We start from the raw sequence: 26,991 nt of genomic DNA, 5'->3' as shown, positions 1-26,991 counted from the left end.
CTGCACCACACAGCTTGGTGTCATATTTTAAAATACATATTTATGCATATAAGTGGGAAGCGTATTCTAGATGACGTAACGTTTGAGGAATTATCTGCAACTATAGAATAATTAAGTTGAAAGAGGATTTTTAGTGTTCTAAGATACTGAATGTTCAGATTCCGCACCAGAATTAATAAGATCTAAGTTTGCTCATTTGTTTTAACACAGTCCCTGTGTTCTCTCATTGAGGTAACTCCCTTTTTTTTGCAACTTAATCTTTTAAAACTGTAATGTACAAGAATATTTCCCTACTTAGCTCTTTAGTGGTCTTAAGTTCTATGAGGATGGCATATATGTCTCCTTTTTCTGAGTAAGTGCTGCAGTAAACACAATTAAGCCTGTGTTTTGACTGTTCTGAAATATATTCCCAATATATACCATTGTTTTCAGGCTATAAGCTGCAAACTGTGAATAGCATATAATATTAAAACGGCATATATGCACATAATCCATAAATCTATGAATTGCCAAACTCAGGAGCAGTCAACCAGGTCTAAACCCAGTATGGATGTACATCGTGTATTTCAGTGTAAACGCTGAAAATACCAACAACAAGGGGTGTTGGATGTACAGCAGAACCACAGCAAACCTGAACCTGTGGTCAGCCATGTGGAACTGCTTAAAGCCAAGAATGTCTCTCTTCTGAAGAAACTAGAGTTGTCCTATTGAAATACGTATGCGTCAGTGTTTTTCCCTCAACGTCTACAGTCACTAGTCTGAATAATTGTGCTGCTGCCTCAGTTGCAGGAAAAGGAAGGTTGATTAAACTTGTTGTCCTGTTAAAACCTGGCAGTTCTATTGTTCTTAGATGTGTGGATAACCATGCGCAGAGGTGGTGGGTGAAGAAAGTGGCTTTTGCTGTTGTGTCAAAATTGAATTGCAGTTAGACTTGAAGTCAGCCTAGGATATACTGGAAGAGAGAAAAGGTTCTTGGCAGGAGCCAGAAGGAATTTGAAGTTTTTCTAACCTCTTTTTAGAGAGATATTTTCAGAATTCCCAGCTGTGTACTTTCTGCTGTCTCCTCTCTTCTTATGAAGACAGACAAGCTTGTATTCAGCTTTTATTTTTCATTCTTTGCTTGACGTACCTTTTTTCAGAACCACACTTTTTTTTTTTTTTTTTTTTTTTTTGTCTTTTAACTTAGAAGCAAAGCAAATTGTTATCAAGTATGTGATGGGTGTTGATGGTAGGATGGACGTGGGGTAATACCTGGATACTTGAGTCAGGAACAGCATGTTCTTAGTGAAACACGGGGAAAGATATCTTCTACATTTTTTTCTCATGTTTGTTTTGCGTGGATTTCCTATTTACCTTTTGGCATTCAGAAAACTGCTATTCTAGATCCCTCTTTCTAGCTTCTGTCTGGTAATGTGAACAACAAATGGGCTCCATAAAGGTCTTCGCTTTAGAGGGGAAGTGACTGCTTGGTGACTTGGACTTCCTCCCGTCTATGCCATGGTTCCTTAAATTCTGATTCAGCTTCTGTTTTGCTATTGCTATGTTCCTCTGGCAAAATTTCTCAAGCCTAGGTATCTACAGTAAGTTGTAAGTCTGGTCAGTATCTCCTTTGTTTAATATTTAAGTGTTGATTTCTCCTTTTGCAGAAAGGTTTTCCTATGTAATTAGCATTCCCTGCTTTTCCCCTTGGGCATTTTCTTTCAGTCTCTCCACTTTCTTTTTCTTAGAAGGTATGTTAGTAATGCAAAGTTCTGGGCAAGAGGTATTTTTCAGTTCTGGTAGCATTTCTGGAGGTGTTTTCCTTGATTATATAGCAGTTGCCGTCATATCTGTAGCAGTAAATTCTTTAAGTCTTTGCTAGTGCATGTTTGTGTCTTGCTATTGCTAGAAGCTTTACTACTGCTTAAACTTGGTGGGGTGTAAGTGTGGCTTCTGATTGCTTGTTTAATGACTATGAAGTTGCTCCACAGTTTTTGTGCAGTTAAATCTTGGCACTAGAGAAGAGCAGGTGTATGCGTGGGTGTGGCCCTGTTGTGTGTATTGAAATAATTTTACAGTATTACCAATTAAGATGATGAAAACTTGACTTTAACAGTAATTTAAAAAAATTAAACACCTAAATAGAAGGTGAAAAGACTCTCTAAAAGTTGTTTTTCATATTGTTTTTTTAAATTATGTTTTTTTCTTTCTGTTTCCAGGTTTTCTCAAGTAATGATGAAGCCCTTATTAACAAAAAACTACCCAAAGAACTTCTGTTAAGGTAATTCTACATCATGTGTTAAGGAGTGAAAACCTGAGGATCATATATTGCTTATGTGGCTTACAGGCTATCAGGTGCTATTCATTCTTTCTTAGGTCTGTCTTGTAATAAATAGCAACCTAATCAGATTTCATTCTTGGAATACTTGAACTAGTTGTCTTTTTCTTAGTCTTGATTTGTTTTAATGTGTTCGAATTATACCGTGAAAGATGTCATTTAATAGCTATCTTTTCTTTGCATATCACAAAAAGAAGTGAAATAAAATGTCCAAAAAGCTTTGTTGTACAGAGTGGTCAGCTCTTCCACACTGCGCAATGTTTGGTCTGTCTGAAGAGCCTATAATCCTTTCGCTAAGGTAGTTGACACTCTTTGTGTCTTGAACTTCGTCATAACAAAATAAAATATAAATTCAACTTCAAAGCCTTTACAAAGTCACTGCAGTGAAAAGCACTGCCTGTTCCCATTACTGCCAGTCCATGTTATATAAGGTAGAACCAACAGGATAATTTTTCTTACTGTAGTCATTCAGCTAGTCATAAATTTCATCAACTTGTTGGTGAATGAGTAGATCACCTTTGCAGGAGTTAGTTGCAACACAAAGATCAGTAAGTTCAGCCTGTGGTTGAGACACTGATGGACGTCTTCACGCTCTCATCTTGCTGGAAGTTGATTTCAAGCAAAGCATAAACTGCCAGATGTGGAGATTCTGCTTGACTGGACGTGACCACTTAAGCGCTGGAAATGAACTGGCTGAGCAAGGTCTTCTGTTACCTGGGTATTGCTTTTGTTCCAGCCCACTCTTAGAGGGGGAAGAAGGAAAAAAAAAAATCACTTATAATGGTGCAATTGCAGTTTTTATTAATGGTGTTATTAAAATTAATCTGATGATCATTAAAGAGATTTTTGTGTCAACTTGTAGGTATGTTGTTGCTTCCTGTTGGATTTCAAGTGGGAGAATGTCTCAAATAATGGTATTTTGCATTTTGTTTCTGAAGAAGGTGCTCTTAAAACATTTTTGTGTGTACTATCACAGTGCTGTCTTGGTGGTATTAAAGAAGCAGTCTGTTAAAGGAATAGAATTTTAAAAGGATTTTCAGTTTTTGTTGAGAAGTAATCATTCCATATGGTGACAGTGTTATAAATTAGACTTACAGACTGTTTAGAAAATGTGATTAGAAGAGACGTGTCAGTGAATGATGTCCTGAACAGAAATTCTGGTAACTTTGCTTTGTTGTGCTCAATGCCACACATGAACCACAAGATAAAGTCAATTTAATATGCTGCCTCCTTAGCAAAGAATCATAATCTGCTAGCACTTCTCTTCTAGCAGTATGTCTCTCCAAACATCTGTGGAAAGGACTGTCCACTGCTGCAGGTGCTAAGTGTCCCGTTTACATAATTCAAGAGAATTTGTTGATAGGGTTTAGACAGTGGATCACGCACTGAGATAGTAAATCAATATATTCTTTCAAAAGATGTCTTATGTGGTATGCCTCAGTTTCCTGTATAAGATAAAACTAAAATATCTGAAGCTATATAGATATTAAATTCCTAAGTTATTGTCTATGCTAATTAGCGAAGTAGCACCTCTAATACGAATGTGTTGAGGTTTACTGTGAATTCCTGCCTCTGACTTCCAGGTGTCAGTTTCTTGAACTGGGTATTCCAACATCAAAGTTGGTAAGATCTTTAAAGTGTTATATAGGGAGTAGCTTGTTTGTTTCCCTGAACGGCGCGTTTATACCAATATGTATCTTACCATACAGGACAGTTTGAAGAACACAGCAGGAAAAAAACCACGTGCAAGTAGTTGGACAGTACTAGGTGGCCTAGCTGTGAGCTCTTGTATTCAAGGTAACTTCATACAGAGTAACTTGGAGGGATATATAGGCTCATCTTGGATTTGACTAGCTAAGGAAGTGGTGCAGCTAGAGCACTGCCACTACACTATCTATCGTGGCAGTGCCTGAAGGAGCCTTTTGCATGGTTGAAAGGCTTTTTGGGGCTGAAACAACAGAATAAAATAGCCCGGGCCAAGCATACACAGAACTTGTTCAGCCAACCATCTTGTTCTTTTGCACATATGTCCTCTTTGCAATTTCACAATGATCTACCAAAGTAGCATTGCAGCTGTAGCCAGAAGAGTTGATGATCTGAGAAACTGGAGTGGGACAGTCAGCTTTCTCAGTACGGATCATGATGGATGCTGGGACTCGGGTGATGGTCTGCCCATAGCCAGAGAGAAATAAAGACCACATTTCATAACACCCACAATATTGTGCTGACCATCGGGGCTTTGGAATGGAGAGGAAGGGGATGGGTGGGAGAGATGCTCTGTAAACCTCCTTTTGAAGTTGTACTGCCACAGAGACAAACTCACAAGGCCAGAGTCAGAGCCTGTTAGAGGGAGTGTTATGATGGGATGTGGGCCTGAGTTCTAATCCTTGAAGAATGTGAATACCTAGGGAAATTCAGGGGCACAAACCTGGCTGTCTGAAGTATTGACAGTGAGGAATTTGTTGTGTGCTCCTGCACGTAAGACTTCATGCACGTGAGGACGACTGAACATCTTTCAACACCTAAAATGGTTTGTGTTCGTGCTACAAGATGTTTTAAAATTGTCTTGCCATAAGATTATGATGAGAGAGATTAAATACTGCTGCACTGAGTGTAATTAATATCCTAATTATTTTTACTATACTAACTATGCAGTCTACCTTTTAATTAAAAATAAAGTAAACCAGTTACAGTGGAAACATTCTATGCACAGTGCCAGAACTGAATAGTAAATACTGTTGAAAGTGACATCAAATGCAATTAGTTTGTTGCTTGCTTATATCATATATATATATGAAAACCATTGGAAAGCACTACCACTCTTTTAAGAAAAAAAGGCAAAACCAAAACCATAAAATTTGACCCATGGAAAAAGAGTGGTTACTGTCTTGTTACAAATATCTGCAGATGTGATGTAACTACACTTTCTTCTATTGCAAGAATTGATCTTGTTCTCATTTACGTCAAGTATTTAAAACTTTAGCTAATAACCAGAATTAGATTGGAAGGTTTTCAGGGCAGTGTCATGTCTCATACACATTTTCTAGCGAACATCCACTACACTTTTAAGTAAATGACTGAAGACCTCAGCTTCTCAGGCACAAAACTAATTTGAAAGGAGACAAAACCAGAAATTATTTGTTCTTTCCCAAGTAGACCCAGATAACAGGGAAGGAAGAGGGTTTCTGACCAGTATAGACAGTGGTGGTTTTGAAGAAAATCCTGATTTAGAGGGACTAGTTATGTTTTGAGGGAGGTAGAATAGTTTGAGTGGAGAGAGGGAGTCATTTAATTTGTAATTTTTCTGGCTTATGGACATTTATTTTTATTTGTGGTTTTTTTTTATTTATTTTTTTTTTTTTTTTTTTTTAGTGGAAGAAACAGGCTGCTTCTAAAAGCTTTGATTTGTGGTACTGTTCAAGCTCAAAGAAAAATGATCGCCCCTGGTAGCTGTTGCAGTGCTATTAGTTTGCCAGTTGGCAAGGAACACTTTCTCCTCTGCTCTTATATAAGAAGTAAAATGCTGAATAAATGCTCAATTGTATGATGTTTGAGTAAGAATCCTGCAGATGTATTATAAATCGTGTTATTTAAACAATGTTTTCAGACAATTGTAGCTTTACTTTTTTCTTAGCCTGTGTGTTTATGGAAAAGCATCATTTGATTATATATGTGGATTTGCATTGGTGTCTAAAGTTAATAAATCTGTATTTATCATAGTCTCAATCATAGAGTGGTTTGGGTTGGAAGGGACCTTAAAGCCCATCTACTTCCAACCCCCCTGCCATGGGCAGGGACACCTTCCACTAGACCAGGTTGCTCCAAGCCTCATCCAGCCTGGCCTTGAACACTTCCAGGGATGGGGTATCCACAGCTTCTCTGGGCAACCTGTCCCAGTGCCTCACCACCTTCTCTGGGAAGAATTTCTTCCTGATATCTAATCTAAACCTCTCCACTTTCAATTTAAACCCGTTACCCCTTGTCCTGTCACTACAGGCCCTTGTAAAAAGCCCCCCCCAGCTTCCTTGTAGCCCCTTCAGGCACTGGAAGGTGGTATAAGGTCTCCCCGGAGCCTTCTCTTCTCCAGGCTGAACAAGCCCAACTCTCTCAGCCTGTCCCCATAGCAGAGGGGCTCCAGCCCTCAGAGCATTATCATCAAAAGAATAAAAAATTAATTTAGTGATACACTATTGCAATTTTAACAGTAACAACTTTTCCAGTAAGATGTCACAGCCTTGAGGATCATCATATTTTTATTTTTTCCTTGTAATTTGCTAGAAAAAACAAACAGATTTTTAAAGTTACAGTGTGAATTTGAAAAGCATTGGAAACAAACTTAAGTGAATGTTTAAATGAATATTAGAATGTCCTGACTTTCCAAAATATTTTTTGCCTTTTGTGCTTGATAAAAGTAATAATTCATGTTTGAAAATGGAGGTATAGCCAGTACTCTTGGCATGTAAAAGCAGAAATAACATTTGTTCATTTGTATTTTAATTGCTAATGTTCTGTGCTATAAGATTTTGCATGGAAACACAAGCTTCAGAAACAGAGCTGTTTATTCCTTTTGGCCACTTGAACCGTTTTCAGTTCCTTTCTGCTACAAAGTACCAACTTCATAAATTACCCCACAAATGTAGAAGCTGTTATGAGTTCTGCTATAAACCCTACTTACTGGGTACGTGTACTTGAATAATGATAGGTCTTAGACATCAGACTCAGAATTTGAGTGCTTTATCAGTTTTAAAAGTAGATAAGCAAAATTTTTTGGGCTCAATTTAGAAGAGGAACCCAGAAATTGTGTTCCAGCAGCAGCTTTTCTTGTATAAAGAATACGCAGCGTGTGAGTTGGCTAATGAAGTATTGCACATGGTTTCATGTTTCTGGTTGAGGTTGGTGTTTTTTTTATTATTATTACTGCACACTGCTTTTTGCTCAGCTTTTAGTGTGTTTGTTATTGTAGGGAAGAAAAATTACCAGAAGCTTAAAATTAGTGAAGTCAACATAGTATTTGGTATACTCGAAGTGATGCTTTACCATCTCAGTGTTTAACTGCGGGGGGACTAGAAAAGAAATATTGCAAAGATTCCAACAAGAAATTGTCATAATGCCAATGGTATTTCGTAGGTACTGCCGGTACTTAAATGGCCCACAATCACTGTAAAATTTGGCCACTGTATGTTAGTGTACAAAGTACTGACTGGTGAGTCAAAGAACTGAAAAATATAAACATGTATCATGAACTGTTCTTGTTTGGTAAGGATTTCGTAAGCAGACAAACAATGCATGTGTTTTGAAGGGAGAGAGGGGGGAATCTGTCATCTCAAACATGATTCATTTTCTCCACTTCAAGGATTTGTATAATTAAAAAGGGCAGTATTTCACCCTGAGTAGTGAAGACTGCTGCTCAGTGTCTGACAATCTCAGGAAAGCATTCCAGTTTTATAATGCCCGTGCAGTTTTTAGTTTTGATTTTAGACCATGTTTTGCATCTCTTTGAAGTCCTCTATGGTAGTCTGCCAAGCAATTACAATATAGCTATTTAGAATCAGAAACAATCCAATTGATACAAGTACTTGAACTGCATTATGAACCAAACTGATGGTGTGAGAGTTGCTCATGAAAGTAAAACTTACTTCCTTTCTGTATGTTTACACAAATCTGTGGTTTCTGTAAAGGGAAGTCTAATAGTGTCTGGTACAAGTAACTTTCATTAAGTAAAGTCCTTTGATTTAGCATGCCTGAAATATGTCTGTTGAAGGAATTAGTGCAGAGCAGCTACAGCACTCTGATCTCACACTACCTACTCAATATAGAAAACCCCTTTAGGTAAGGGTGAGGGAGATGTATTTGTTAACTAGAAATATGGAGACTAGCATTGACAAGAAGCAAGGAAAACCAGTACAACTCATAGCCTAATTTCAAATACAGACTCACTCCTGTGGAGTCATATATTCATTTCCAGAGGACCTTACCTCCCAAAAGGCGATCAGAATGAGCTACAGGCACAGGTCGTGGCCAAGGTAAAGCCTCTGGAAAGCGATTAAATATTTTGATCTTTAGCCAGGGAAATAACAGAATGAAAATTCTTTAGGACTGTTAAGACTTACTGGGTGTTTTCAGAATCTTTATGTCCTTTAGCAGCAATTGATAAATAATATCACACTACCAATGCTATTTTTATTTGTTTTAACATGATTTACCTAATGTTAAAATGGATGGTCATTTAGTTGCTCTGTACCTTCAGCCTTCAAGGTAGTGTATCTAACTTCAAATATTCATTGAGAATGCAATTAAGTTGCAATTTTCTGATTAATTGGCTTTCATTAGAAAATTTTCCAATTTTTCTCTGAAGTAGGAATGGGTTTTAAAACTTTCCAGTGACTTACCTCAAATTCAGGACAGAACTTGTGCTCTGTCTGAGAAAACTAAAGACTGAAACAGTAGCTTGGTGGTCAGGTACCCCCTTCAGAAAAGGTCTCATGCTGACCGTTTTTTACAGTGCTGCAAGTATTGTTTGTCTGCTTGTGAAATTCTTGCCAAGATCAGTTCCAGATGGAAGTTTATATTTTTCAGTTCTTTGCTCCGCTGCTCGGCACTCTGTATGCGTTTTCTGGATTTCTTTGTGTGAGGTGCTGGACACTTGCAAGTAACTACACGATCAATTAAGTTTGACCTATTGTAACTGGAGTAGGTAGCTGCTGTTATCTATTTAATATGTTTAAGTAATTTGGTTTTGTTCACAAACAAATGCAAGAGTAAGCTGAAAACAATGTTTTGGGCAGAGGTGTTTCAGATGGAATACCTTTAAAAATGTGAGAGGCTTTAAGAACAAAAGCAGAAGATTACACACTAGTACTCTTGTATACTGTGTTAATGCAGAAGAGGACATTTGGGAAGGGAAGAGGCTTTTTTTTTTTTGGGGTCAAGGTGCTGAGTAAGATTTGTGAATTGTGAAAAGGAAATACTTTAACATTTCTGCTTGAATAATTGGCACTTTATAATGAATAGAATGCTTTAGCATTACCAATAGTATCTCTCAGTAAGAACATCCTTGTGACAAAGAATCAGCCATACTGGAACAAAGAAAAGTAAGTAACGAGCATTTGAAGCAGGAGTAACAGCTAAAGAGTATATAGCAATGACTTAACACAACTCTTGGAATCACACATTACCGTTTATTTTGTTTCATTTTGGCTTTCTTTTATTTGCTATTAAGCTTCTCTTTAGAATCTGTTGTTTAACTAAGCAAGACTTAATTCCAGTTAGACCTTTATTTAGCTTGAAACTGGAGTCTTACTTAAACTCCGTCTCTTGATTAAAAAATTAGCACAAATGTTCAGAACTATCAGTGATATAAAGCTTCATATGGAGCTTTGGGAAGCAGAGGGGGAAATGTTCTTCCTCATCTCCTTGCTAAAAGTGCCATCAAAACAATAAGGTAATTCAAAAGATATTCTAACTCCCTGCAAAAGAAAAAATATAATTTTGTAAAATATTGTTGCTACACTGTTTAAATGACGATGCCAAATACTTCTTTTTTGTCTCAAACTCCGAAGTATTTACAGAAAAGGCAAGCTTTCTTATCTGTGCCTTCCTGATGCAGATACAGGCATTAGGAGGAGAAATCTTTTGATCAAGGTCATCCTTCAGGCCAGTAGCAAAGCTACCGGTTAGATCAACTCTACCAAATCCTAGTCCAGCAGCTAACCAAAGTTTCCATAAAGTTTATGGCTGTAGCGGTCATGTTTTATGGAGCATCCCTAGGCTGCATGCCACCAGGGCATCATGTTATTTTTTCACACCTCTACCTAGGAGGGTGAGTGAGGTTGATTTTTGGTTGTTTGGTGCCCAAACTATATAATCTTTTCACTTGTGGGAAAGATAGACTGTAAGATAGTTGGAATGGCCAGTAGGTTCAATGGGGGCTATGGGTTGCAAGTTAACGATGTGTTATAGTTGCCAAATTTGTACTTCCTAAATTCACTTCATAAAAATAAAATTTATATTCAAAAATTAAAGAACAGCTGAGGTTGGAAGTGAGCTCTGGAGATCATCTAGTTGTGTAGCTGTGGTGCTTAGGGACACAGTTTAGTGGTGGACTTGGCAGGGGGAGGTTACCAGTTGGACTGATGGTCTTAAAGGTCTTTTCCAACCTAAAAGATGTTATGTTTCCAACTCCCCTGCTGAAAGCAGGGTTGTTCTTGGCATTGTCCAGTCAAGTTTTGAGTATCTCAAAGCATAGAGACTTGATAAACTCTCTAGTCAGCCTGGTCTGGTGTTTGACAACGAAAGTTTCTCTTTTGTTTAAGTGGGATCTCTTGGGTTTCAGTTTGCGTCCATTGCTTCTTTCCTGTCACTGCACACTGCTGAGAAAAGTCTGTCATCTTCACTCCCTCCCTCCCATCAGTTATTTATACACACTGGCAGGATCTCCCCCCAAAACCTCCTCTTTTGAGGCACCTTCAATGTGGGGCTCACCAGGACCACCAGGCCCTTTTCTGCAACGCTGCTTTGAGTCAGGTGGCCCCAGCCTGTATGGGTGCCTGAGGTATCCTCCCCAGGCTGTCTCTCCTTTTGTGATTTCCCGTCTGCCCATACGTAGTAGTTCATTTCTCATTGATCAAATGCTTTTCTGTAACTTAGAAATCTTGAGCTGAGCACCATTTTTCTTTACAGCATTTTGTCTACTGGTTAATGCCTAAAAAACCCCAAAAAAAAAAAAACCCCCCCAACCTAAACCACAAAGAAAACCCATACCCCCCAAAAAAGCCTGTGCTCTAGATAAAAGTATCTATAGCTAAAACTGATTAAAATTCTAATGAAGCTAGAGAGTCATATGAGCTGCAACATGTAGGGTTCTGGGAATTACAGAACATTGTAGCTCATGCAGCAGTTACAAGAAGTGATTAAAATGGACAATCCATGGAGCTTTTAAAGTTAGAAACCTGGGCAATCCCACTCTACAAATACTCTAATTTCAGGAAGACATGAAGGATGTTGCAGAGGTACGGATGTGCATGAAGGATGAGTGTGGGGGTGTTGGGAGTCCTCTCAACTTCTTACCACTTCATTTCTAAATAAAGCACATGACTTGCCTCATCCTTTTGCTTGAAAGATGGTATTGGGTCTTTAATGAATATTGTCTTGGGAAAAGACTGTTTTAATAGAAAAAAAAAGGTGAGAGACAGAAAACTCAGCAAAGAAAGGATTCTGAAACTTTTAACTTCAGCTTCCCTTCTGGAAACACTGCAGTGAGATTCCTAACCAGCATTATTAGACACTTAATGATGTTAAATACTACAGTTCTTTTCTAATAACAGCTGGTTTTCTGCTCAAGAGTCTCATGTCTTGCTGTTGTATGAATCGGGATAACCGATGCAATGAGGCGGTTGCTCAGAATTGTTCGGTCAGCAGCTGTTTGGAGTGGAACAGAGCTAAGCAAGGATGCCAAAACTGATTCTAGCAGATACCAGACCTTTTGCAAAACATTAGATACAATCTGGTTCATGGGTTGAGCTTTTCTTGGACACTTACTATATGTATGTTTTGTGTTTGAGGCTGTAGCTCAACTTGTAAAAGGTTACAAAAATCACGGTCAGGATTGGGAGGGACCTCTGGAGATCGTCCAGTCCAACCCCCCTGCCAGGGCAGATTGCACAGGAACGCATCCAGGCGGGCTTTGAGTGTCTCCAGAGAGGGAGACTCCACAACCTCTCTGAGCAAATATGACCTTTTCAGTTGCATTATTCATCCATAATATCCAAGTAAATATAAATCAAAGATGCAACATGGCTGCTATCTTCTGGATTTCATTTTCAGACCAAAGTTACTCTGTAATTTACATAATGTGGTTGTATACATATGAGCTACATAATTGAACCTGCAAAAGAAATGCCCATGTAATGAAGCTGGCGTATTCTGTATATTTGGTGAATTAAACAGAATTGGCCCTTCTTGAATGTATTATTGAGCATTTTCTTTCACATACTAAGAGAATTGTGTACTGAAAACATTGAAGTTGTGTTACATATGGTCATATGGCATGAATAAGTAAAGCGTTTGGGGTTTTTTTAAGGAGTGAGTAATATGAACCAGTTGTCTTGCAAGTAATGTATAGGCCATAGAAAGTTAGACTCTGTCCTGTAAGTGTAAAATATATCCAGCTGAGCTGATAATTTGTAGAAAAAGCTGACTTCTGTTTCAACTGAAGATAGATGTTAGGCATCCTGTAGACAGCCTGTTTTTTTGCAGTCACTAATATTTATGTAAGAATGTTGTAGCAGTAATCATCTAGGGAAAAAAAAAGGTTTGGCTTGTTAATAAATGTTTTTTTTTTTTGTGCCCAGTTTGTTACTGAAATACTTGCTGAGAAAGGCATCTTAACCTGAGTAATTTACGAGTGGAAATTGGCAGGGGCAAAAGTTACTGGACAGTTTTGGAGTGTCTCACACAGGTTGTAGTTGAAGTGTTTTACTTCACAAAGCAGCACATCCCTAGTGAAAAGGGATTTGGTTTAATGCTTGACCTTTCAGGTGAGATGAGTCAGTGGATGTGTGTTTCATGTAGGAATTGGTGTTTGTCAGCCTTTTGTGACACGCTACCGAAAACAAACCTGACAGAAATGAGCTAAAAGATACGTTTTTAAAAATAGAGAATAATCAGACTCATCAAGCTTTTAATATGCCTCACCATTTCCATTTCCAAGACAAGTATTGTTGTGGGGTTTTATTGAATTTATTACTTGAAATGTACCAATTTTACAGGTTCCTACCTGCAAAATTGGTGAAGGTTTCAATACCACCAACACTAGCATTGTTAATTTAATCATATAGATATAAATTTATGCATGCAAAATTCTACTTTTACTGATTACGGCTATAAACTGTTCAGCTTATGTGTGTGTTTTCTAGCCTGCATGTTTTTATTGTAGTGTTCATACGTACTGCAGGGCTACAGTTGTTGACTGCAGTACGTATGAACACTACAATACAGTTGTTGGTGACATGCCTCACACCTCAGGAGGGTGTTTAGTAAAATGGGGGAAAAAGGGAGGAGAGAAATATATGTAAAGAATTGCAATAATGTTTGGTATTTTTTGAATATGACATTTTAGGAGATAGGCAAGACCCCTTCTGTGGGGGTTGCAATAGTTTGTGACTATGTGTGTTCAAACGTGATCAGGTGAGATCAACTGAGAGTGGCTGATGCTCTTTTCCTCCATTGGTCATTAACAGGGTACGCACGGTCATTCTTCCAGAAATTCTGAGAAAAACCTGCCGAAAGAGGAAAATCAAATCTATAAAAGCTGTTCTTTTTTTCTCTCCATGGTACTGCTTCACATGTGTAAGATTTTGTCTTTTGCATTGCATTTGCATTCAAATAGCATGTAAAGGATTTTCATGAGAGCAGGTTTGCTATGCAGCATATAGCCAAAATCAATAGCGTAAGTTCCTTGAGCAAGTTCATAGTCTGAAAACGGGGAGGACGTGACAAATTTGTCATATGCTTGCTTCATAAGAACTAGATGGTGTGGTAAAGTTTAAAGGATCTTCCAAGCAGATTATCTAGATGATGTGCTGTTTTCAGTCAGGCATGTCTCATTCTTACCATTTTGATTTTCATTCTGATACTGTTTGTCGCCACTCTGTGTGTGCAAAACCATTGTAAATTTAAAAGACGTGAAAAATAGAAATTCTGAAATAGAATTCCATTCTCAAGTCAGTTATTAAAAAACAAACAAACAAAAAAAAACCCCAACAAAAAACACTAACATGTTATTGCTGAAGCTTTTTAGAAATTACCGGGCATTTCTGTCATACTGGAAAGATACCAAATTCTGGCATTTGGGCCAAAAATTCCAGGAAGTCACAGTATGTGCATGTGGTACTTACTGTATGCATTTCGATATCCACTTTTTATCAATCCATATAGTATTGTGTGCAAAATACTTAAAATGAGTAATTGCCAGTCTGTTACTGCAAAAGCTTATTTATTCCTTCTGTGATTGGATTGGGAAGGGCCTTACAGTGGCGAGAGAGCAGCAGTTTGACTCTTGCGGAGCTTGAACTCTCACTCTGTAGGTGGTACACTGCACAGCACAAAACTGGGGTTTTGAGAAATAGCCCTGCAGGGAGGGAAACAAAATAGTAGGAGTGACATCAGCCGTTTCTGTGTTTGGAAAGACACAGGACAGTCTGTATAGCACTTGGGAATAATGAAGTATGTGTGGAAGTACATGGAAAGATGATTGAGGCTGTAGTCCCACTAGCTGGTGGGACCGTATGAACTGCAGTGAAAATCCTGTAAAAAGTTGACTTATGAGGTCTGTGGCCCTCTTACGCTGAGTTATGGTGAGTCTTGGGTATCAAGAAAATTCCAGAAGACTAGAAGAATATGAATTCTGACTGAAACAATTTTTATCTAAGCAAGGGAGAGATGACCTGAAATCTCAGCCTCATATTCAGTAGGTTGTGGGAAAAAACCTCATTCTAGTTTTGTTTGAGAGAAAAGAATGTAAGTGGCAACTGTTGTGGTTTTGTGGAAAGTGATTGGACAATATTATTCATGAGATACTCAAAAAATTGCTTTGCTTCACCAACCAAAATGACGTATATCTACTCGGGCAGTTGACTTTAAGATTTTACCTTCCATTTAAAAAGTAGCACGGCACAGTGTATCAGTGCGTGTTAAAGGGATTAAGGATTGGTTAACAGTGCTGCAGCAATCGGCAGGTAGACCCGATTGTTTTTAATTTCTTTTTTCGTTCAACGTTTTGGAAATCACTGCTTCAGAATTCACTGAAGATACAAGCTACAATTAACACAAAAAGAACTGTAATGGTAAACTACTGTGAAGACAAGGCATTCTCCCAAGGAAGTCCAAATAGCATGATAAATGGGGTGTGTTCAAACAAGAGCATTTTTACCGATGAATTTTACATGGATAGATATACAGGACTAGGGAGTGTTACAGAAAGAGGTCAATCTTGGAGTGTGTGGTCCCAGAAGAGGATGTGAGGGTGAAATGGGTAAGATAACTGTAATTTTCTTTTCTGATGCTTTGTCAAAAAGGCTGTTAAAGTGGCATGAAATGGCTCTGAAAATGGGAGGAGTGGAATCATACTTTGTGTACAACTTTGTTGATACTACTGAAGTTTTTAATGCGGCACATGCTTCTGATGTCAGCATGTGAAGAAACATGCTGGGAAAATGAAGAATGTGCAGAGGAGATGAGATTTAAAGAACTAAGCTAATAAGATTGTTAGAAAGAAGAATTAAATATGACATGATAAGTGGTGTTAAAACTCAATGAGGAGAAAGTACTAACTGTTAAAGCACTCTTTAATTTGGTGAAGAAAAGTAGAAAAAAGCATAAAGCTGGAATTCAGACATGCACCTTGGAAATAAGGCAAACGTTTTAACAGAGTGTTTAACCAGTGGAACAAACTACCAGAGGTGGTGGTGATTTTCCATCTTTTGAAGGCTTTCAAAATCAAGAATAAATCCTTTTCTGGAGGTTAAGCTTTAGCCAAATATGAGTTTACCATGACGGACTTGAGGAACTGTGGGCTTGTACAACCCCTTGTGCCTTTGGCGTGAGGCTCGTGTGTGCTGCAGGTACTGTTAATGCTGAAAGATCTCCATGGCCAGCCCCAAGAGGCATGTGTCCAGAGTGGTATGTGCCTAGGGCTGAAGAGCTTGTCTCGAAGAGCTCCGCTTGTTAGTAAGCAGATTCTCCTTCTTGAGCTCGATATAGGATGAATATGGAAAATGTTAATAGCTTGGAATACAGGAAATCAAAATAGATGATCCTAAACTTTACTGTGGATCTATTAATTTCCAGTTTCCCTGTACTAATCCATGCCAGAGACTTAAGTGGAAATTAATCCTGCTGCTGGCTGCATTAGCTTCCATCTACATAGCTCTGGTCATAGAGGACAGAAGTGCTATGCAACCATCAGCTGCCCTACTTGGTAGTTTTTTCCACGTTTTAAAATTACAAGTGCTTGCTGACATAGGCCTTCACCCTGGGTGTCAGACATTTTCAGTGTCTGACACTGACAGGTGACAGGCAGCGTCAGTGTTGCCACCTCCATCTCTGTTGTTTGTGTTTAAAGTCTTTTGAAGATTTTGAATGACTTTAAACCTTAGAGTCTTTTGTCTTGTTGGCTAGTTTCCCTGCTGGCAAGTATTTGCTAGTAGTTCTGCAGGACTGCAAGGCAATGTGATTTAATGGTTTGCATGGAAGACAGTACTATAGGGGGTAAATAAATAGAAAATGGAAAAAATGTTTTCAAGCAAATTGGCAAAGTGGCTCTTAGGAATTGTAAAAGAATTTATTGGTATCTCCTGCCTATTGCATTATTCAATTGAATCATAATCATTCTGATTTAGCTGGCTTAAATGCATGCTAATGTTGTCTGCTTTGATGGGGACATCTTGGGCCGCCTTGCAAGAAAGTTTCTTCTTTAGAACAAAAAAACTAAAAGCATGATGAATGTTTACATTTACTAAAATATTCTCCTTTTAACACAGAATGAATACTTCTAGTTTTGGACTTCTTAAAAAGTCACTGCATGCAGAATGGAGCAAAAATAAATACATCTGTTCTGCATTTGGTTTTAATTTTTTTTTTCACAGAAATCACGCATCAACACTAATCCCTTAACAGCAATAAACAGTGGGACATGAAGACAGACTGCCAGACAACTCAGAGCAGTGGGGGTGTATAAAATACCCTTCCTTCAACATCTTACCATACCTTCTGTTATTTCTTGCTTCGGTAGAACTTGATACATCACTTCTAAAGCCTGTCACATTCTTCATTTTGGCAAGAGTATTGTGTCATGAAATGGTTGGCACAGCCCTTCCTTTCTTAGTTACGCATACTGTAGGGATCTGTCTTTTGTGCTTCAGCTTCTGTACATCGTAAGATAACCCTCTGATTCCACTCAGACAGTGATACGGTGAGGAAGGTACTTTGCCTCATGGCGGGGGGAAAGGTGGCTTCAGAAGAGGGTTCATGGTGGGGCATTGGTATAAGCGCTGCTCTTGAGAGAGAGGTGATGCTTTCAGTGCTCATCTGAACAGTCCTGCAATCTTGCTGAGAACATGAAGTGTATGAAATGCTGCCGAGTCTCCTAAAGTGGTCACACCTCAGGATGGATGTTCAAATGACAGCATAGATGCTATCAAAGTAAATGTTAGCAACAGGGTTCTGTAAATTGTTTCGTCGCTTCTGAGAATCTCTGTCCTTCTGTTTGCAGGGCCAAAAGTTCTTTGAGAAAATGTTATGGGGAAAAAGAGCAAGTGTTGTCATGTGTTAATGAAATATTGGGAAACTAATATCTGAAGTGATCATAATAAACATCCAGAAGGCTGTTACGTATTTCCATTAAATTCCATTGCATTTTAAAACTCTTACCACAGCTAAAAATCACAGCCCTGAAGATGCAGACATCCATTTCAAGCTCTATTTTCAGGTTACCACTTGGAAAATAGTAATCAGCCTGATTAAATTCAGGCTCTATTAGAACTCGTGTTTGCTCCTCCGTGTTAACTTCTTACTATAAGGTGAAATTGTTAATATTACTGTTCATTGTTTTGATGACTGGAAAGGATCATTGGCGAGCAGGTTACAGTGAATTACAGTAACATCTTTCATATATTTCATATCTTTCATTCTCTGTAATAGAAATTGATTTTGGAATAGGATCCATATTTTATGCTTAAGCTAATGAATTTTTTTTTTATTATTTTTTTTTTTTTTGCGCTGAGAACAGTCTTTGAACCAGGTTCATGGTTGTTTGGAAATGGTATTTAGCAAAATTCATTTTGACAGTGAAAAATTTATTTGAGCGGAGTTGGCAGCCTTGAGGAATTGGTTCCATAATCAGAATAGCAACGCTAAATTCTGAATTGTAGTTGTTTCTTGTAGAGTAAGTTAAAATAAGATACTGAGTGCTAGACTTGGTAATCACTGTGAAAACCCCTTTAAAAATTTGGGTCATCATTCTGTGTGTTAGTATTTAGATTCTTGAACCTGGATTTATCTGTGTGTTGTTTTCCCATCTCTTATTCTAACCAGCCTCTAAAATCTTCACCTGTACTTGTGTAAGTTATTTCTTTAATTGTAGCACAATTGAAGGTATATAAGCTAGTTTCTCAACATTAAAAAGATGATGTTACTCGTACATGTTTGGGTAGTAAGGAGGGAGAAACAGAAAATAGATTTTTCAGAAGCAGCACCTGCTGGTCGTAGTGTGGTGGTGGTGCCTGTCCTTAGATGATCGCTATGATGTTATTCCTTAAGTTTCAGTAAGTAGAGTAGTTGGGTAAAATACTCACGTTGCATTTAACTTGCTTCTTGTGTTACCTTCTGGTTTTCCATAGAAACACAGAACTGTGAATACATTTGTTAGTCTGAATTTATAATAAAACATTTTAATTGTTATTCTTTTCCTTTCTTCCTAGAATATTTTCCTTCTTGGACATAGTTACTTTGTGTCGATGTGCACAAGTGTCCAAGGTAAGTGTACCTGTTGGGGTTTTTTGTTGTTCTTTGGGAAGTTATTTTCTTAATTACTTGGCAAATCATGGCCTTTAGGGCAATCTGCTGCCTGTCAAAAAAAAAAAAAAAAAAATCAGGTAGTTCTCTCAGCCTCTTTGTTAAAATAAATAAACAGCGAGTCCAGTTTTGCATTCAGATGTGGAATCAGTTGCTATGTACTAGACTTCTGTTTAAAGGCTATGGAAAAGATACACAGTAGTGTATGCTCTGTATCTGGAGAAAGGATTAAGCCTGCTTTGGCATAATGGCACTTGCTTTTTATAAAACATGTGGCTGTATAACACTATTTTTCAGACTCTTTTTCTGCTTAAAATTCCATGTCGTTCGGTTAATGTGCACCATGTGTCTAAGTAGTACATCCATCGTTTGCTTGCCAAGTACAAAAGGTGTTAAGTAGATGGACTGCTAGCAGGGGAAAAAGGCACACAAGATAATAGAGAAAGCATGCTCAGTAAGCTCTTATGTTTAGCTTGCCTTGATTTTTTTTTTCCTTGCATCAAAGTGAAGAATACTCTGTTCCTACATCAAGTGTGTACAGTGGAGTGTATTCTTACACAAATGCACGAACATTTTTATTTCATGCTTTTCTTCCTTCTTTTAATGAGTATTGGGGGGGGTGGGGGCAGGGCGGTGGGTGTTGTTGGATTCTTTGATTGATTTATTTAATGTATAATTAAGCATGTAACAATTTCATTCCTACACCCTTGTCACCCTGGTCTGCAACTTCAGTAAGTTTTGTGAGCTAATATCAGCTATTCTTAGAATCTTCAGCAAAAACCTAGAATGTAGCAGAAGAAACCCAAGGTGATTTAATAAGTTATGTTTTTTCTCTCAGAACTACCTGTCAGTTGGATGCAGTATCCTTTTTTTCTGAGCGTATCTGTGTTTCTCTGGCTTTTTTCTTTTCTTTTACTTTGAACAACTGTTGCTTCGACTGTGAAGGAGAAATTCTCAGACACGTACATGTAACTTCACACGTGTAAAGGAAAGGCCTGATCCTAACAGTGGAAAGTCAGCGGTTTTCTGACAGACTTCTGTTCTTCTCAGAATAGTAACTAGTGAGGTTGAGCAACTGTGGTTTTATTGGAAGGAATCTCATCTGCAGTTACTTTTCTCCATGTAGATCTAGATTGTCACGAGACAAATTTACAAAGGCATTTTTAAAAATGGAGGGATAAATCTTGTGTCCATGTACATGCTTTACATTTAATTTCTTACTTCCCTGCATGTTTTATGGGCTTAAGTCAGCCTTTGAAGTGTAATCCATTTAGGAGATCTCACATTCATTTCCACAACTTTTGTGTTTTTAACTAGTTGATATTGTATGACTACTGATACCTACAATCGTACTTCCTTTTTAAAAATTCTACCTGAAATGGTATGTTTTGCTGCATTTGAGCTTGTTATGTTTGAATTGCTGAGAGGCAAATGAAGGGAGCAGGCAGTGGAGGTAATAAATAAAGCTGTATTTGTTTTCTGTAGGCATGGAATGTTTTAGCTCTGGACGGAAGCAATTGGCAAAGAATAGACCTCTTTAATTTTCAAACGGATATAGAGGTTAGTGGTTTTGGTCTTTTTTCATTCCTATAGTGATGTTTAAGAGCATAGCCCATTTTGAGTATCCCATAGGCTGTGCTTGCATTCACACGGTTTAAAGGCTAAAGTTCAAGGTAATAATAATTTGTGAAGGAGCAAATGGAAAAGGACCTCTGACTTCTTTTATACTGGATGAGTAGTTCAGTTTTGATTGCCACCTATGTATCAGACGAGTTGCATATATCATATACATACAGTGGTTAGGAAATTAAAGCTGCTCGCTTCCAGAAAGTAAAGGTATAAACGGTTCCTCTGGGTGGAGTAAGGTCCTCCGAATCACTTTCAGGGTCTAGAGGATAATGTTATTGATGGTCCCGGCTCTCTCTGTGAGGGGGCCATCTAGTGCTGTAGGCCCTCTGGACATTTGGCTATAGGACTTGGAAGTTGAAACAAGAAAACGCTGAACAGCTTTTCTTACCGCTGCCTTGCCTAGATTCGGTTTGGTGTGTGTCTGGTAGCCATTTTCTGAACGTTTGTTTTATAAGTTTTGAACCTTGCCTGAAATGCAGGTACATGTGGATTAAAGTCCCTTTCAGCAGGTGATGAAAAGACAGGGCAGTCTTGTCTTCTGTAAGAAAAACATGCCTGCATTAGTGATATCATAGATGTGCATAACAAAATAAAATACGACATCTGAAAATGAAGACAAAAATCCATGGGGAAATAGAATTCCTTAATTGAATCTGATCTGGTTTATTATTTGTTGTTTGATGATACAAATTACATTTAGAATACAATAATGAATTTGCTTCTGGATTTCATGTTTTAGCTTCTTAGGTGCATGAATAAAATCCAGATGGGATTCATTTGTTATGTTTTGCTAACTGTGGTTCAAACTGTTCTAAAAGCCTTACAGTAATATATAGGGTAAACTTTTTTCGCTGCTCTTTTAAAATTGTTTTGCCAACTCCTCTGCCATATTGATGTCAAACATGAGGATCTTAGAGGTACGAGAAAGTGTCTGGCATCCGCATCTATCTAAATGTGTCTAAAAAGACTTGGAGCTTTAATGTCATCTTTTCAGTTGCCTTTAAAAAAGCTCGTGCTTCTTATTTGCTAAGAAATACTAAAGAGACCCCCACAGGTCTGTGGTCCTTCTGTTGGTTAGCCTTTTCCATGCCTGAAATCTTTCTGATCTTTAGAAACACAGTATTGGATTTTTATGTCTTCGATACGTCTGTTTACATTGTGCCTAGTGGTGTTGCCCTTTGAGGTGCTACATTTGTAGTATGGGGTTCAGGAGCAGGGTTGAAATTAAGTTACGGTCCTCTGTTGCTATAAGAAGCTATTGTGGTTTGGAGCAAGTCAGTTACTTCAATATATTATATTTAAGTACATTTGTAATATAAACCCCTTAAATATATTCGTAAAATTATGTTTAACCAGCAATTATTGCATAAAGTAGTTTTGAACAAGGTACACTTTCACATTTGGTGTCTAAGAACTCTGTCTTTTCTTCAGCTGTTTCAGTAACCTTTTTTTTTTTTTTGTCTGTAGATTTAGGACAAGTAAAAGTTGATAATTGTATTTGGCAACTTTTTGGTCAGTTGGATGTTGTACTGCTGGTGATGTTTCACATAACAGCGAGCAGTACTTGATCTGGGACTGTCAAATAATGAAAAATTAGGTTTTGTTATGAAATTTTCCTTATTGAAGACCCTCGTGGTAAAGAATGAAGTGAGGAAGGAAAAAAAAAAAAAAACTATGAAGAACAAATGTTTCTTTTCTACCACAAAGATGTGTGAAAATCTTGAGGTTAAATGTGTCTTTCTTGCTATGTGGAATCAAATGTAAGCTGGGGTAATTTGAAGAGCTATTTTTTGAGTGACACTGCATTATTCAATCAGCTAAACACATTTGAATGCACTTTGAATATGCTGTTTCTTGTGGGTTTTACATGCTGAAATAAATAAATGGGTTTGGGAAAACATATCTCATTATTCAGGTTTTTTTCTTCGGGTTTTTTCTTTGAATAATACTTAGGGTTTGACGTTTTTCTGCAGCGTAGATTGAAATTGCATTGCGTTTGGGAAAACATATCTCATTATTCGGGTTTTTTTCTTCGAATAATACTTAGGGTTTGGCATTTTTCTGCAGCGTAGATTGAACTTGCATTGTATGTTACGCATTGAAGACTTTATCCTTACAGTACAGATATTTGGCCTCTGCTGAGAAGTAATTCTGACTAATCAGAAAGCTTTAAAAAACCACATCATTTTGTTTGTGTAAGGATTTTCAATTTGCGTGCATTGGTGTAAACTGTTCTGAGAGGTGAGATAAACAGTGTTACGGGTGGACTAAGAACCAAGATCGGATAAAATGCTTTCACGTAGTGCTAGCCAGGACTTTGCTGTGAGAGGTGGGCAACAAAATGTAAGTGTTTGACTGTTTCAGTAAAGTTGACACCATCCTGCATAGGGAGGAAAACAAAACAAAACAATCCACTGACCTGTCATTTTGTACGTATTCTTTAATAAAAAGAGAGACTAAACTAAAAGGTGCTGTTAGGTATTAGTCCTGTTTATTGAATGATCAGTGTTCATTTCTTTTACCTCACCTCCCTAAAATTAGACACAGTGGGATGTCTAGTCAGTTTGTAAAGTGTCCACATGCTTTTTGCTATCTTAACTTGTTTTCCCTACCAAAAACAAGTTTCAAAACCCAAAGTACATTTTAATTGTAGTTTAAATAACATTTTTCCATAAAGCTGCTGTCAGATTTTTCTAACACTGTGCCGTTCTGCTTGATCCTATATAATACGGCAATACTGTACCGTTCTGCTTGATCCTAATGTATAGCAAAATGCGCTTTCAGGGTGTAAATAAAATGCATTTTGTAGCAAATGTGGGATCAAGTAGGAAGTTTTGTTTGTAAGCTGCGCTTCAGTTTTTGACAAAGAACAAGGCTTGAAGTCTGTAGGCTTCACAGCGGGAGACGTTCTTTGGCATTCCCAAGTGTTAGGCACAGACACCTAAATATGACACTGAAGACTGGCAGGTGGGCTCCGGAAAATCTTCTGGAGACAACTCAAGGGGCTGCTCCCACCGAGGTGTTCAGCACCCTTTTTGTTGCAGAGGCAACCGTCCCTGTAGCGGGGACTGTAAAGCGGGACTCGCCGGGGGCTGTAGTTGAGAGTGACACACTAGCCAAAGCACATCCCCGTGGACAGTTTAAACTTAGGTGGTCTAGCAGTAACTGTGATCCCTGAGGAACGGGCCATCCCACCTCTGGGGCAGTTCTTCAGGTTCCCTATGCATCTGAAGATTATTCTGGCAGTCTTAATGGGTAGGTTTTGCCGAGTCAAAAAATTGAGCGACTGTGTGATAGACTGAAAAAAAGGAAGAAGAAACTCAAGGTTGAATTGAATAGTGCTTCAGTGTGAGTGAAGATTCTCAACAGGTAACTTCTTTTCCTTGAAGTGGCAAAAGAAATTCAAAGAGGTGTAGTTCTGATGGGGTATAGCTGGGGCTGGTCTTCACTCCCAGCATTTTTGATTTGGTTAGAATGTATTGTCAGAATAAAACTCAACATAAATCTTCCTTTTATTTGGTTTAAGGGTCGTGTTGTGGAAAATATATCAAAAAGATGTGGTGGGTTCCTGAGACAACTTAGTCTGAGAGGATGTCTTGGCGTTGGAGACTCCTCTTTAAAGTAAGTAAAGTTCTAGATTGACACATCGCTTATTTTCTGATGTCTGGACCAAAGCAGTTATTTTTAGTTTGGGTTTCTAAGTACTAATGACCTAAATGGGGATACTTGAGTAAGTACTAAGCACCTTAATAATGACCAAATGAGATGTCAGTTTGAGACCAAAGAATAGCTACTGTTATTTTCTGGAAATGAACTGAGAACTGTGCTTTTCAGAAATGTCAGCATTTTTCTTTCATTAGTATTATGTTGATATCTCTCCATTTTCAAGCAGTTAAAATGTTCACAGACCTGTACTCTGGCGTCCTACAATACTAATTTCACGATTAGTAGTCAGTCAGTTTATCGTTTATCTTCTAGTCTGGACAAGAGGTGACCCTAGCAATGGGAGAAATAATAAAAGACTGGAATGATTGAGTGCCTACAAAATCAGGAAAGGCTTGGGATTCTCCTCTTGCTCTAATATAAGAACAGGCAGGCAGCAGGAACACATCGGGATTCTCTAAATAGCGGCCCTTCTTTACACAGGGTATAAATTGAACTCTGCAGTTTGTTCCCAGAAGGCGGTTTGACTCCATATAAGCTTTTTCTGTATGCAAACTGTTTAACTAGATTTCTCTGTGGATATTTCTCAGAGTTACTGAAACCCAAAGATCCTACCTCCAGCTGAAGGGTCCCTAGGGCTCAGAGGATGTTTGGGGGAAGCCTCAGGGTATGGGTGTTTGCAGTTACGCTTTCCTCCGCTGTCACAGGAGACAGGACAGACTGGCATTCAGTCTGACCTGGTGTGGCCATTCTTAAGTGGAAAATCTAAGCACAAATGTTTTTGTTAGGCAGTGGGCATTAAGTTAGTGTCTTGGGACCTTTAGCTCTTTCTGAATTTTATGTCTGATTCACTGATTTTTGTATCTAGAGTAAATTCTTCCAGCAACTAGTTAAGCAATAGATTGCTTTAGTAACCCAAATGAGCATCCTAGCTTCAAACTGAAAGATTTGCCCAGAGCTTTCCTTCCCTCTAGGACATCTCCCGAACTGCTCCCTGGTGTGTTTCCACCTTTAGGCAGTCTTCCTTCCACAGGGGAAAGTGCAAATTATTACCGTCTCCCAGATTACTGGAAATTGCTGTCAAAGAAGCGGTAGCCCAGGCCAGAGGTAACTCCTCCCAGTTCCCAGAGCGTTCATGCAGATGGTCCCTGTGTCCTCAGGAGGGAAGGAATAGCAGAAGTGGAGGTGAGGGGCTGAGAGAGGTAGCAACTGCCATGAGGAGAAGGGAAGGTGAGGAGAAGGGTGTAGGAAGAAAGAGTCAGGACAGCAGGTAGCGGTTTCCCCCACAGTAACTCCATCTGCACCAGTGGGTTTAGGCTCCCAGCTGTGCTTTTCAGGTCACTAAGGCCAGGGGGCTGCAGTGAGGCTTGTGAATAGGACCAAAAATCCAAAGGGAGTTCAGGTGTTAGTGGCATGTGAGAAGAGGGGGAGTGCTGGAGATGGGACATCTTTAAATAATGATATATCTAGTGAACAGACACTCTAAGTGTACAGCAGTTCAGTGTGCAGCAGGTGTACACTGTAGGGATGACACAATACTAGTCATGCTCCATCCCTGCGTCTGTAACAACTCACTGGTGCAGATGGCAGTGTGTACCACACTTCAGGAAAGAAGATGGTTCACCCTTGAAATACAAGCAGGTGATACTGAAATGAATGCATGAATGATAAATGCGTGAGCTTCAAGACTTTGAGAACATTAGCGTAAGAAAAATGGCATTAATTTTCAGATATTTGTTCTGAAAGTGACTTTATCTCTGAGGCTTTTGGTGTTCAGTTGTTTCCAGACCCGTTAGTTTGGTGGGTGATATTAATTTCTCTATTTATCCTTCTTCTACACCAACCTTTGTTTAAAAATTAGCCAGTTAGCAAAGCAGACGTTGGCTAGGTAAGTACTGAATATTTGCGGCAGCTCTGCCAGGACGTGCCCGATGCCTGAATCTCAGCAGCAGAGTTTCCTCTTCTGGAAGTTACTACAGAGCGTAGCGTCTTTCCAAGTGATTTGAAGAGTGTCTCGATTGTAAATCTCCCTCCAGTACGTGAATTTTGGAATGGCTGTTTTGAGAATTCAAGTGGAAACTCTCACCAGTATAATTCCTTGCTGGGTTTTTTTCCATTGTTTTCCGTCCACGCTGGAGAGCCAGGAAGTTGTTACCAGCTGAGTGTGTAGTCGGATCTGTTAACCACGGCAAGCCTCCAGACAAAACTGGTTTTGTGTGTTTCCTCCATCCCTGCCAATAAAATCCACGCAGTTGGAGGAAACATGCGCATAAAAACAGTGTTCTGAAACGCAGTGCAGCTGTAAATATTACTCTGCAGAGATGAAAAGACAGTTTATGTGTTTCTTCTGGGCGATTAGCGTAATGATACATACAGGCTCTTAGGGGTGTAATAGCTCCAGTCTGCCTTAGAGTTCGTACCCGGTAGTAGCGCACACAGATGCATTTTAATTTTGAAAATCATAAATAACTGATTTGCAACCCACAGGTCTGTCCATTAGTAGGCTTAGGTCCCAGTTCTGTATCGCTTAGGATATAGTCCCTTTTCTTTTGATGTGGGACTGAGCTCCTTCGTAAGATCTACAAAGGCTTCGGTAATGAGGCGTGTGAAAAATCTCCCCAGCAGCTTAATATTTAACTGATGGGGGATTCAAACCTTTCTGTTTATACCCCTAGTGTTTTTAGTTACGGCATTTGAAGCAAGTGCGTTCTGGCTTATATATGACAGGTATTAACACCTTGCTGCCCTGGTATTTGAGTGAGGGGTAACCCTTGGTTTCAGGAGTTACCCGGGACAGAAACTCGCAGTAGCAG

At 38.6% G+C, this 26,991-nt stretch overlaps 1 protein-coding gene across 1 annotated transcript in view; it reads left to right on the top strand.

Annotated features, from left to right (window-relative positions):
- Positions 1 to 2,198: 2,198 nt before the first annotated feature.
- Positions 2,199 to 26,991, top strand: part of FBXL2 (F-box and leucine-rich repeat protein 2) — a gene marked incomplete at its 5' end in the record, with an annotated part of 39,255 nt that continues 14,462 nt past the window's right edge. Inside the window, 4 exons of the mRNA XM_010155239.1 lie at positions 2,199 to 2,260; positions 18,793 to 18,847; positions 20,372 to 20,446; positions 24,042 to 24,136. Of these exons, the coding sequence (XP_010153541.1) occupies positions 2,199 to 2,260; positions 18,793 to 18,847; positions 20,372 to 20,446; positions 24,042 to 24,136 (287 nt within the window). The remainder of the gene's footprint in view (positions 2,261 to 18,792; positions 18,848 to 20,371; positions 20,447 to 24,041; positions 24,137 to 26,991) is intronic.

This window comes from Eurypyga helias, unplaced genomic scaffold (assembly GCF_000690775.1).
Source record: "Eurypyga helias isolate BGI_N326 unplaced genomic scaffold, ASM69077v1 scaffold3017, whole genome shotgun sequence".
NCBI classification, from domain to species: Eukaryota; Metazoa; Chordata; class Aves; order Eurypygiformes; family Eurypygidae; genus Eurypyga; species Eurypyga helias.
Note: the sequence above shows the minus strand (reverse complement) of the source record. Positions and strands in the feature narration are given on the sequence as shown.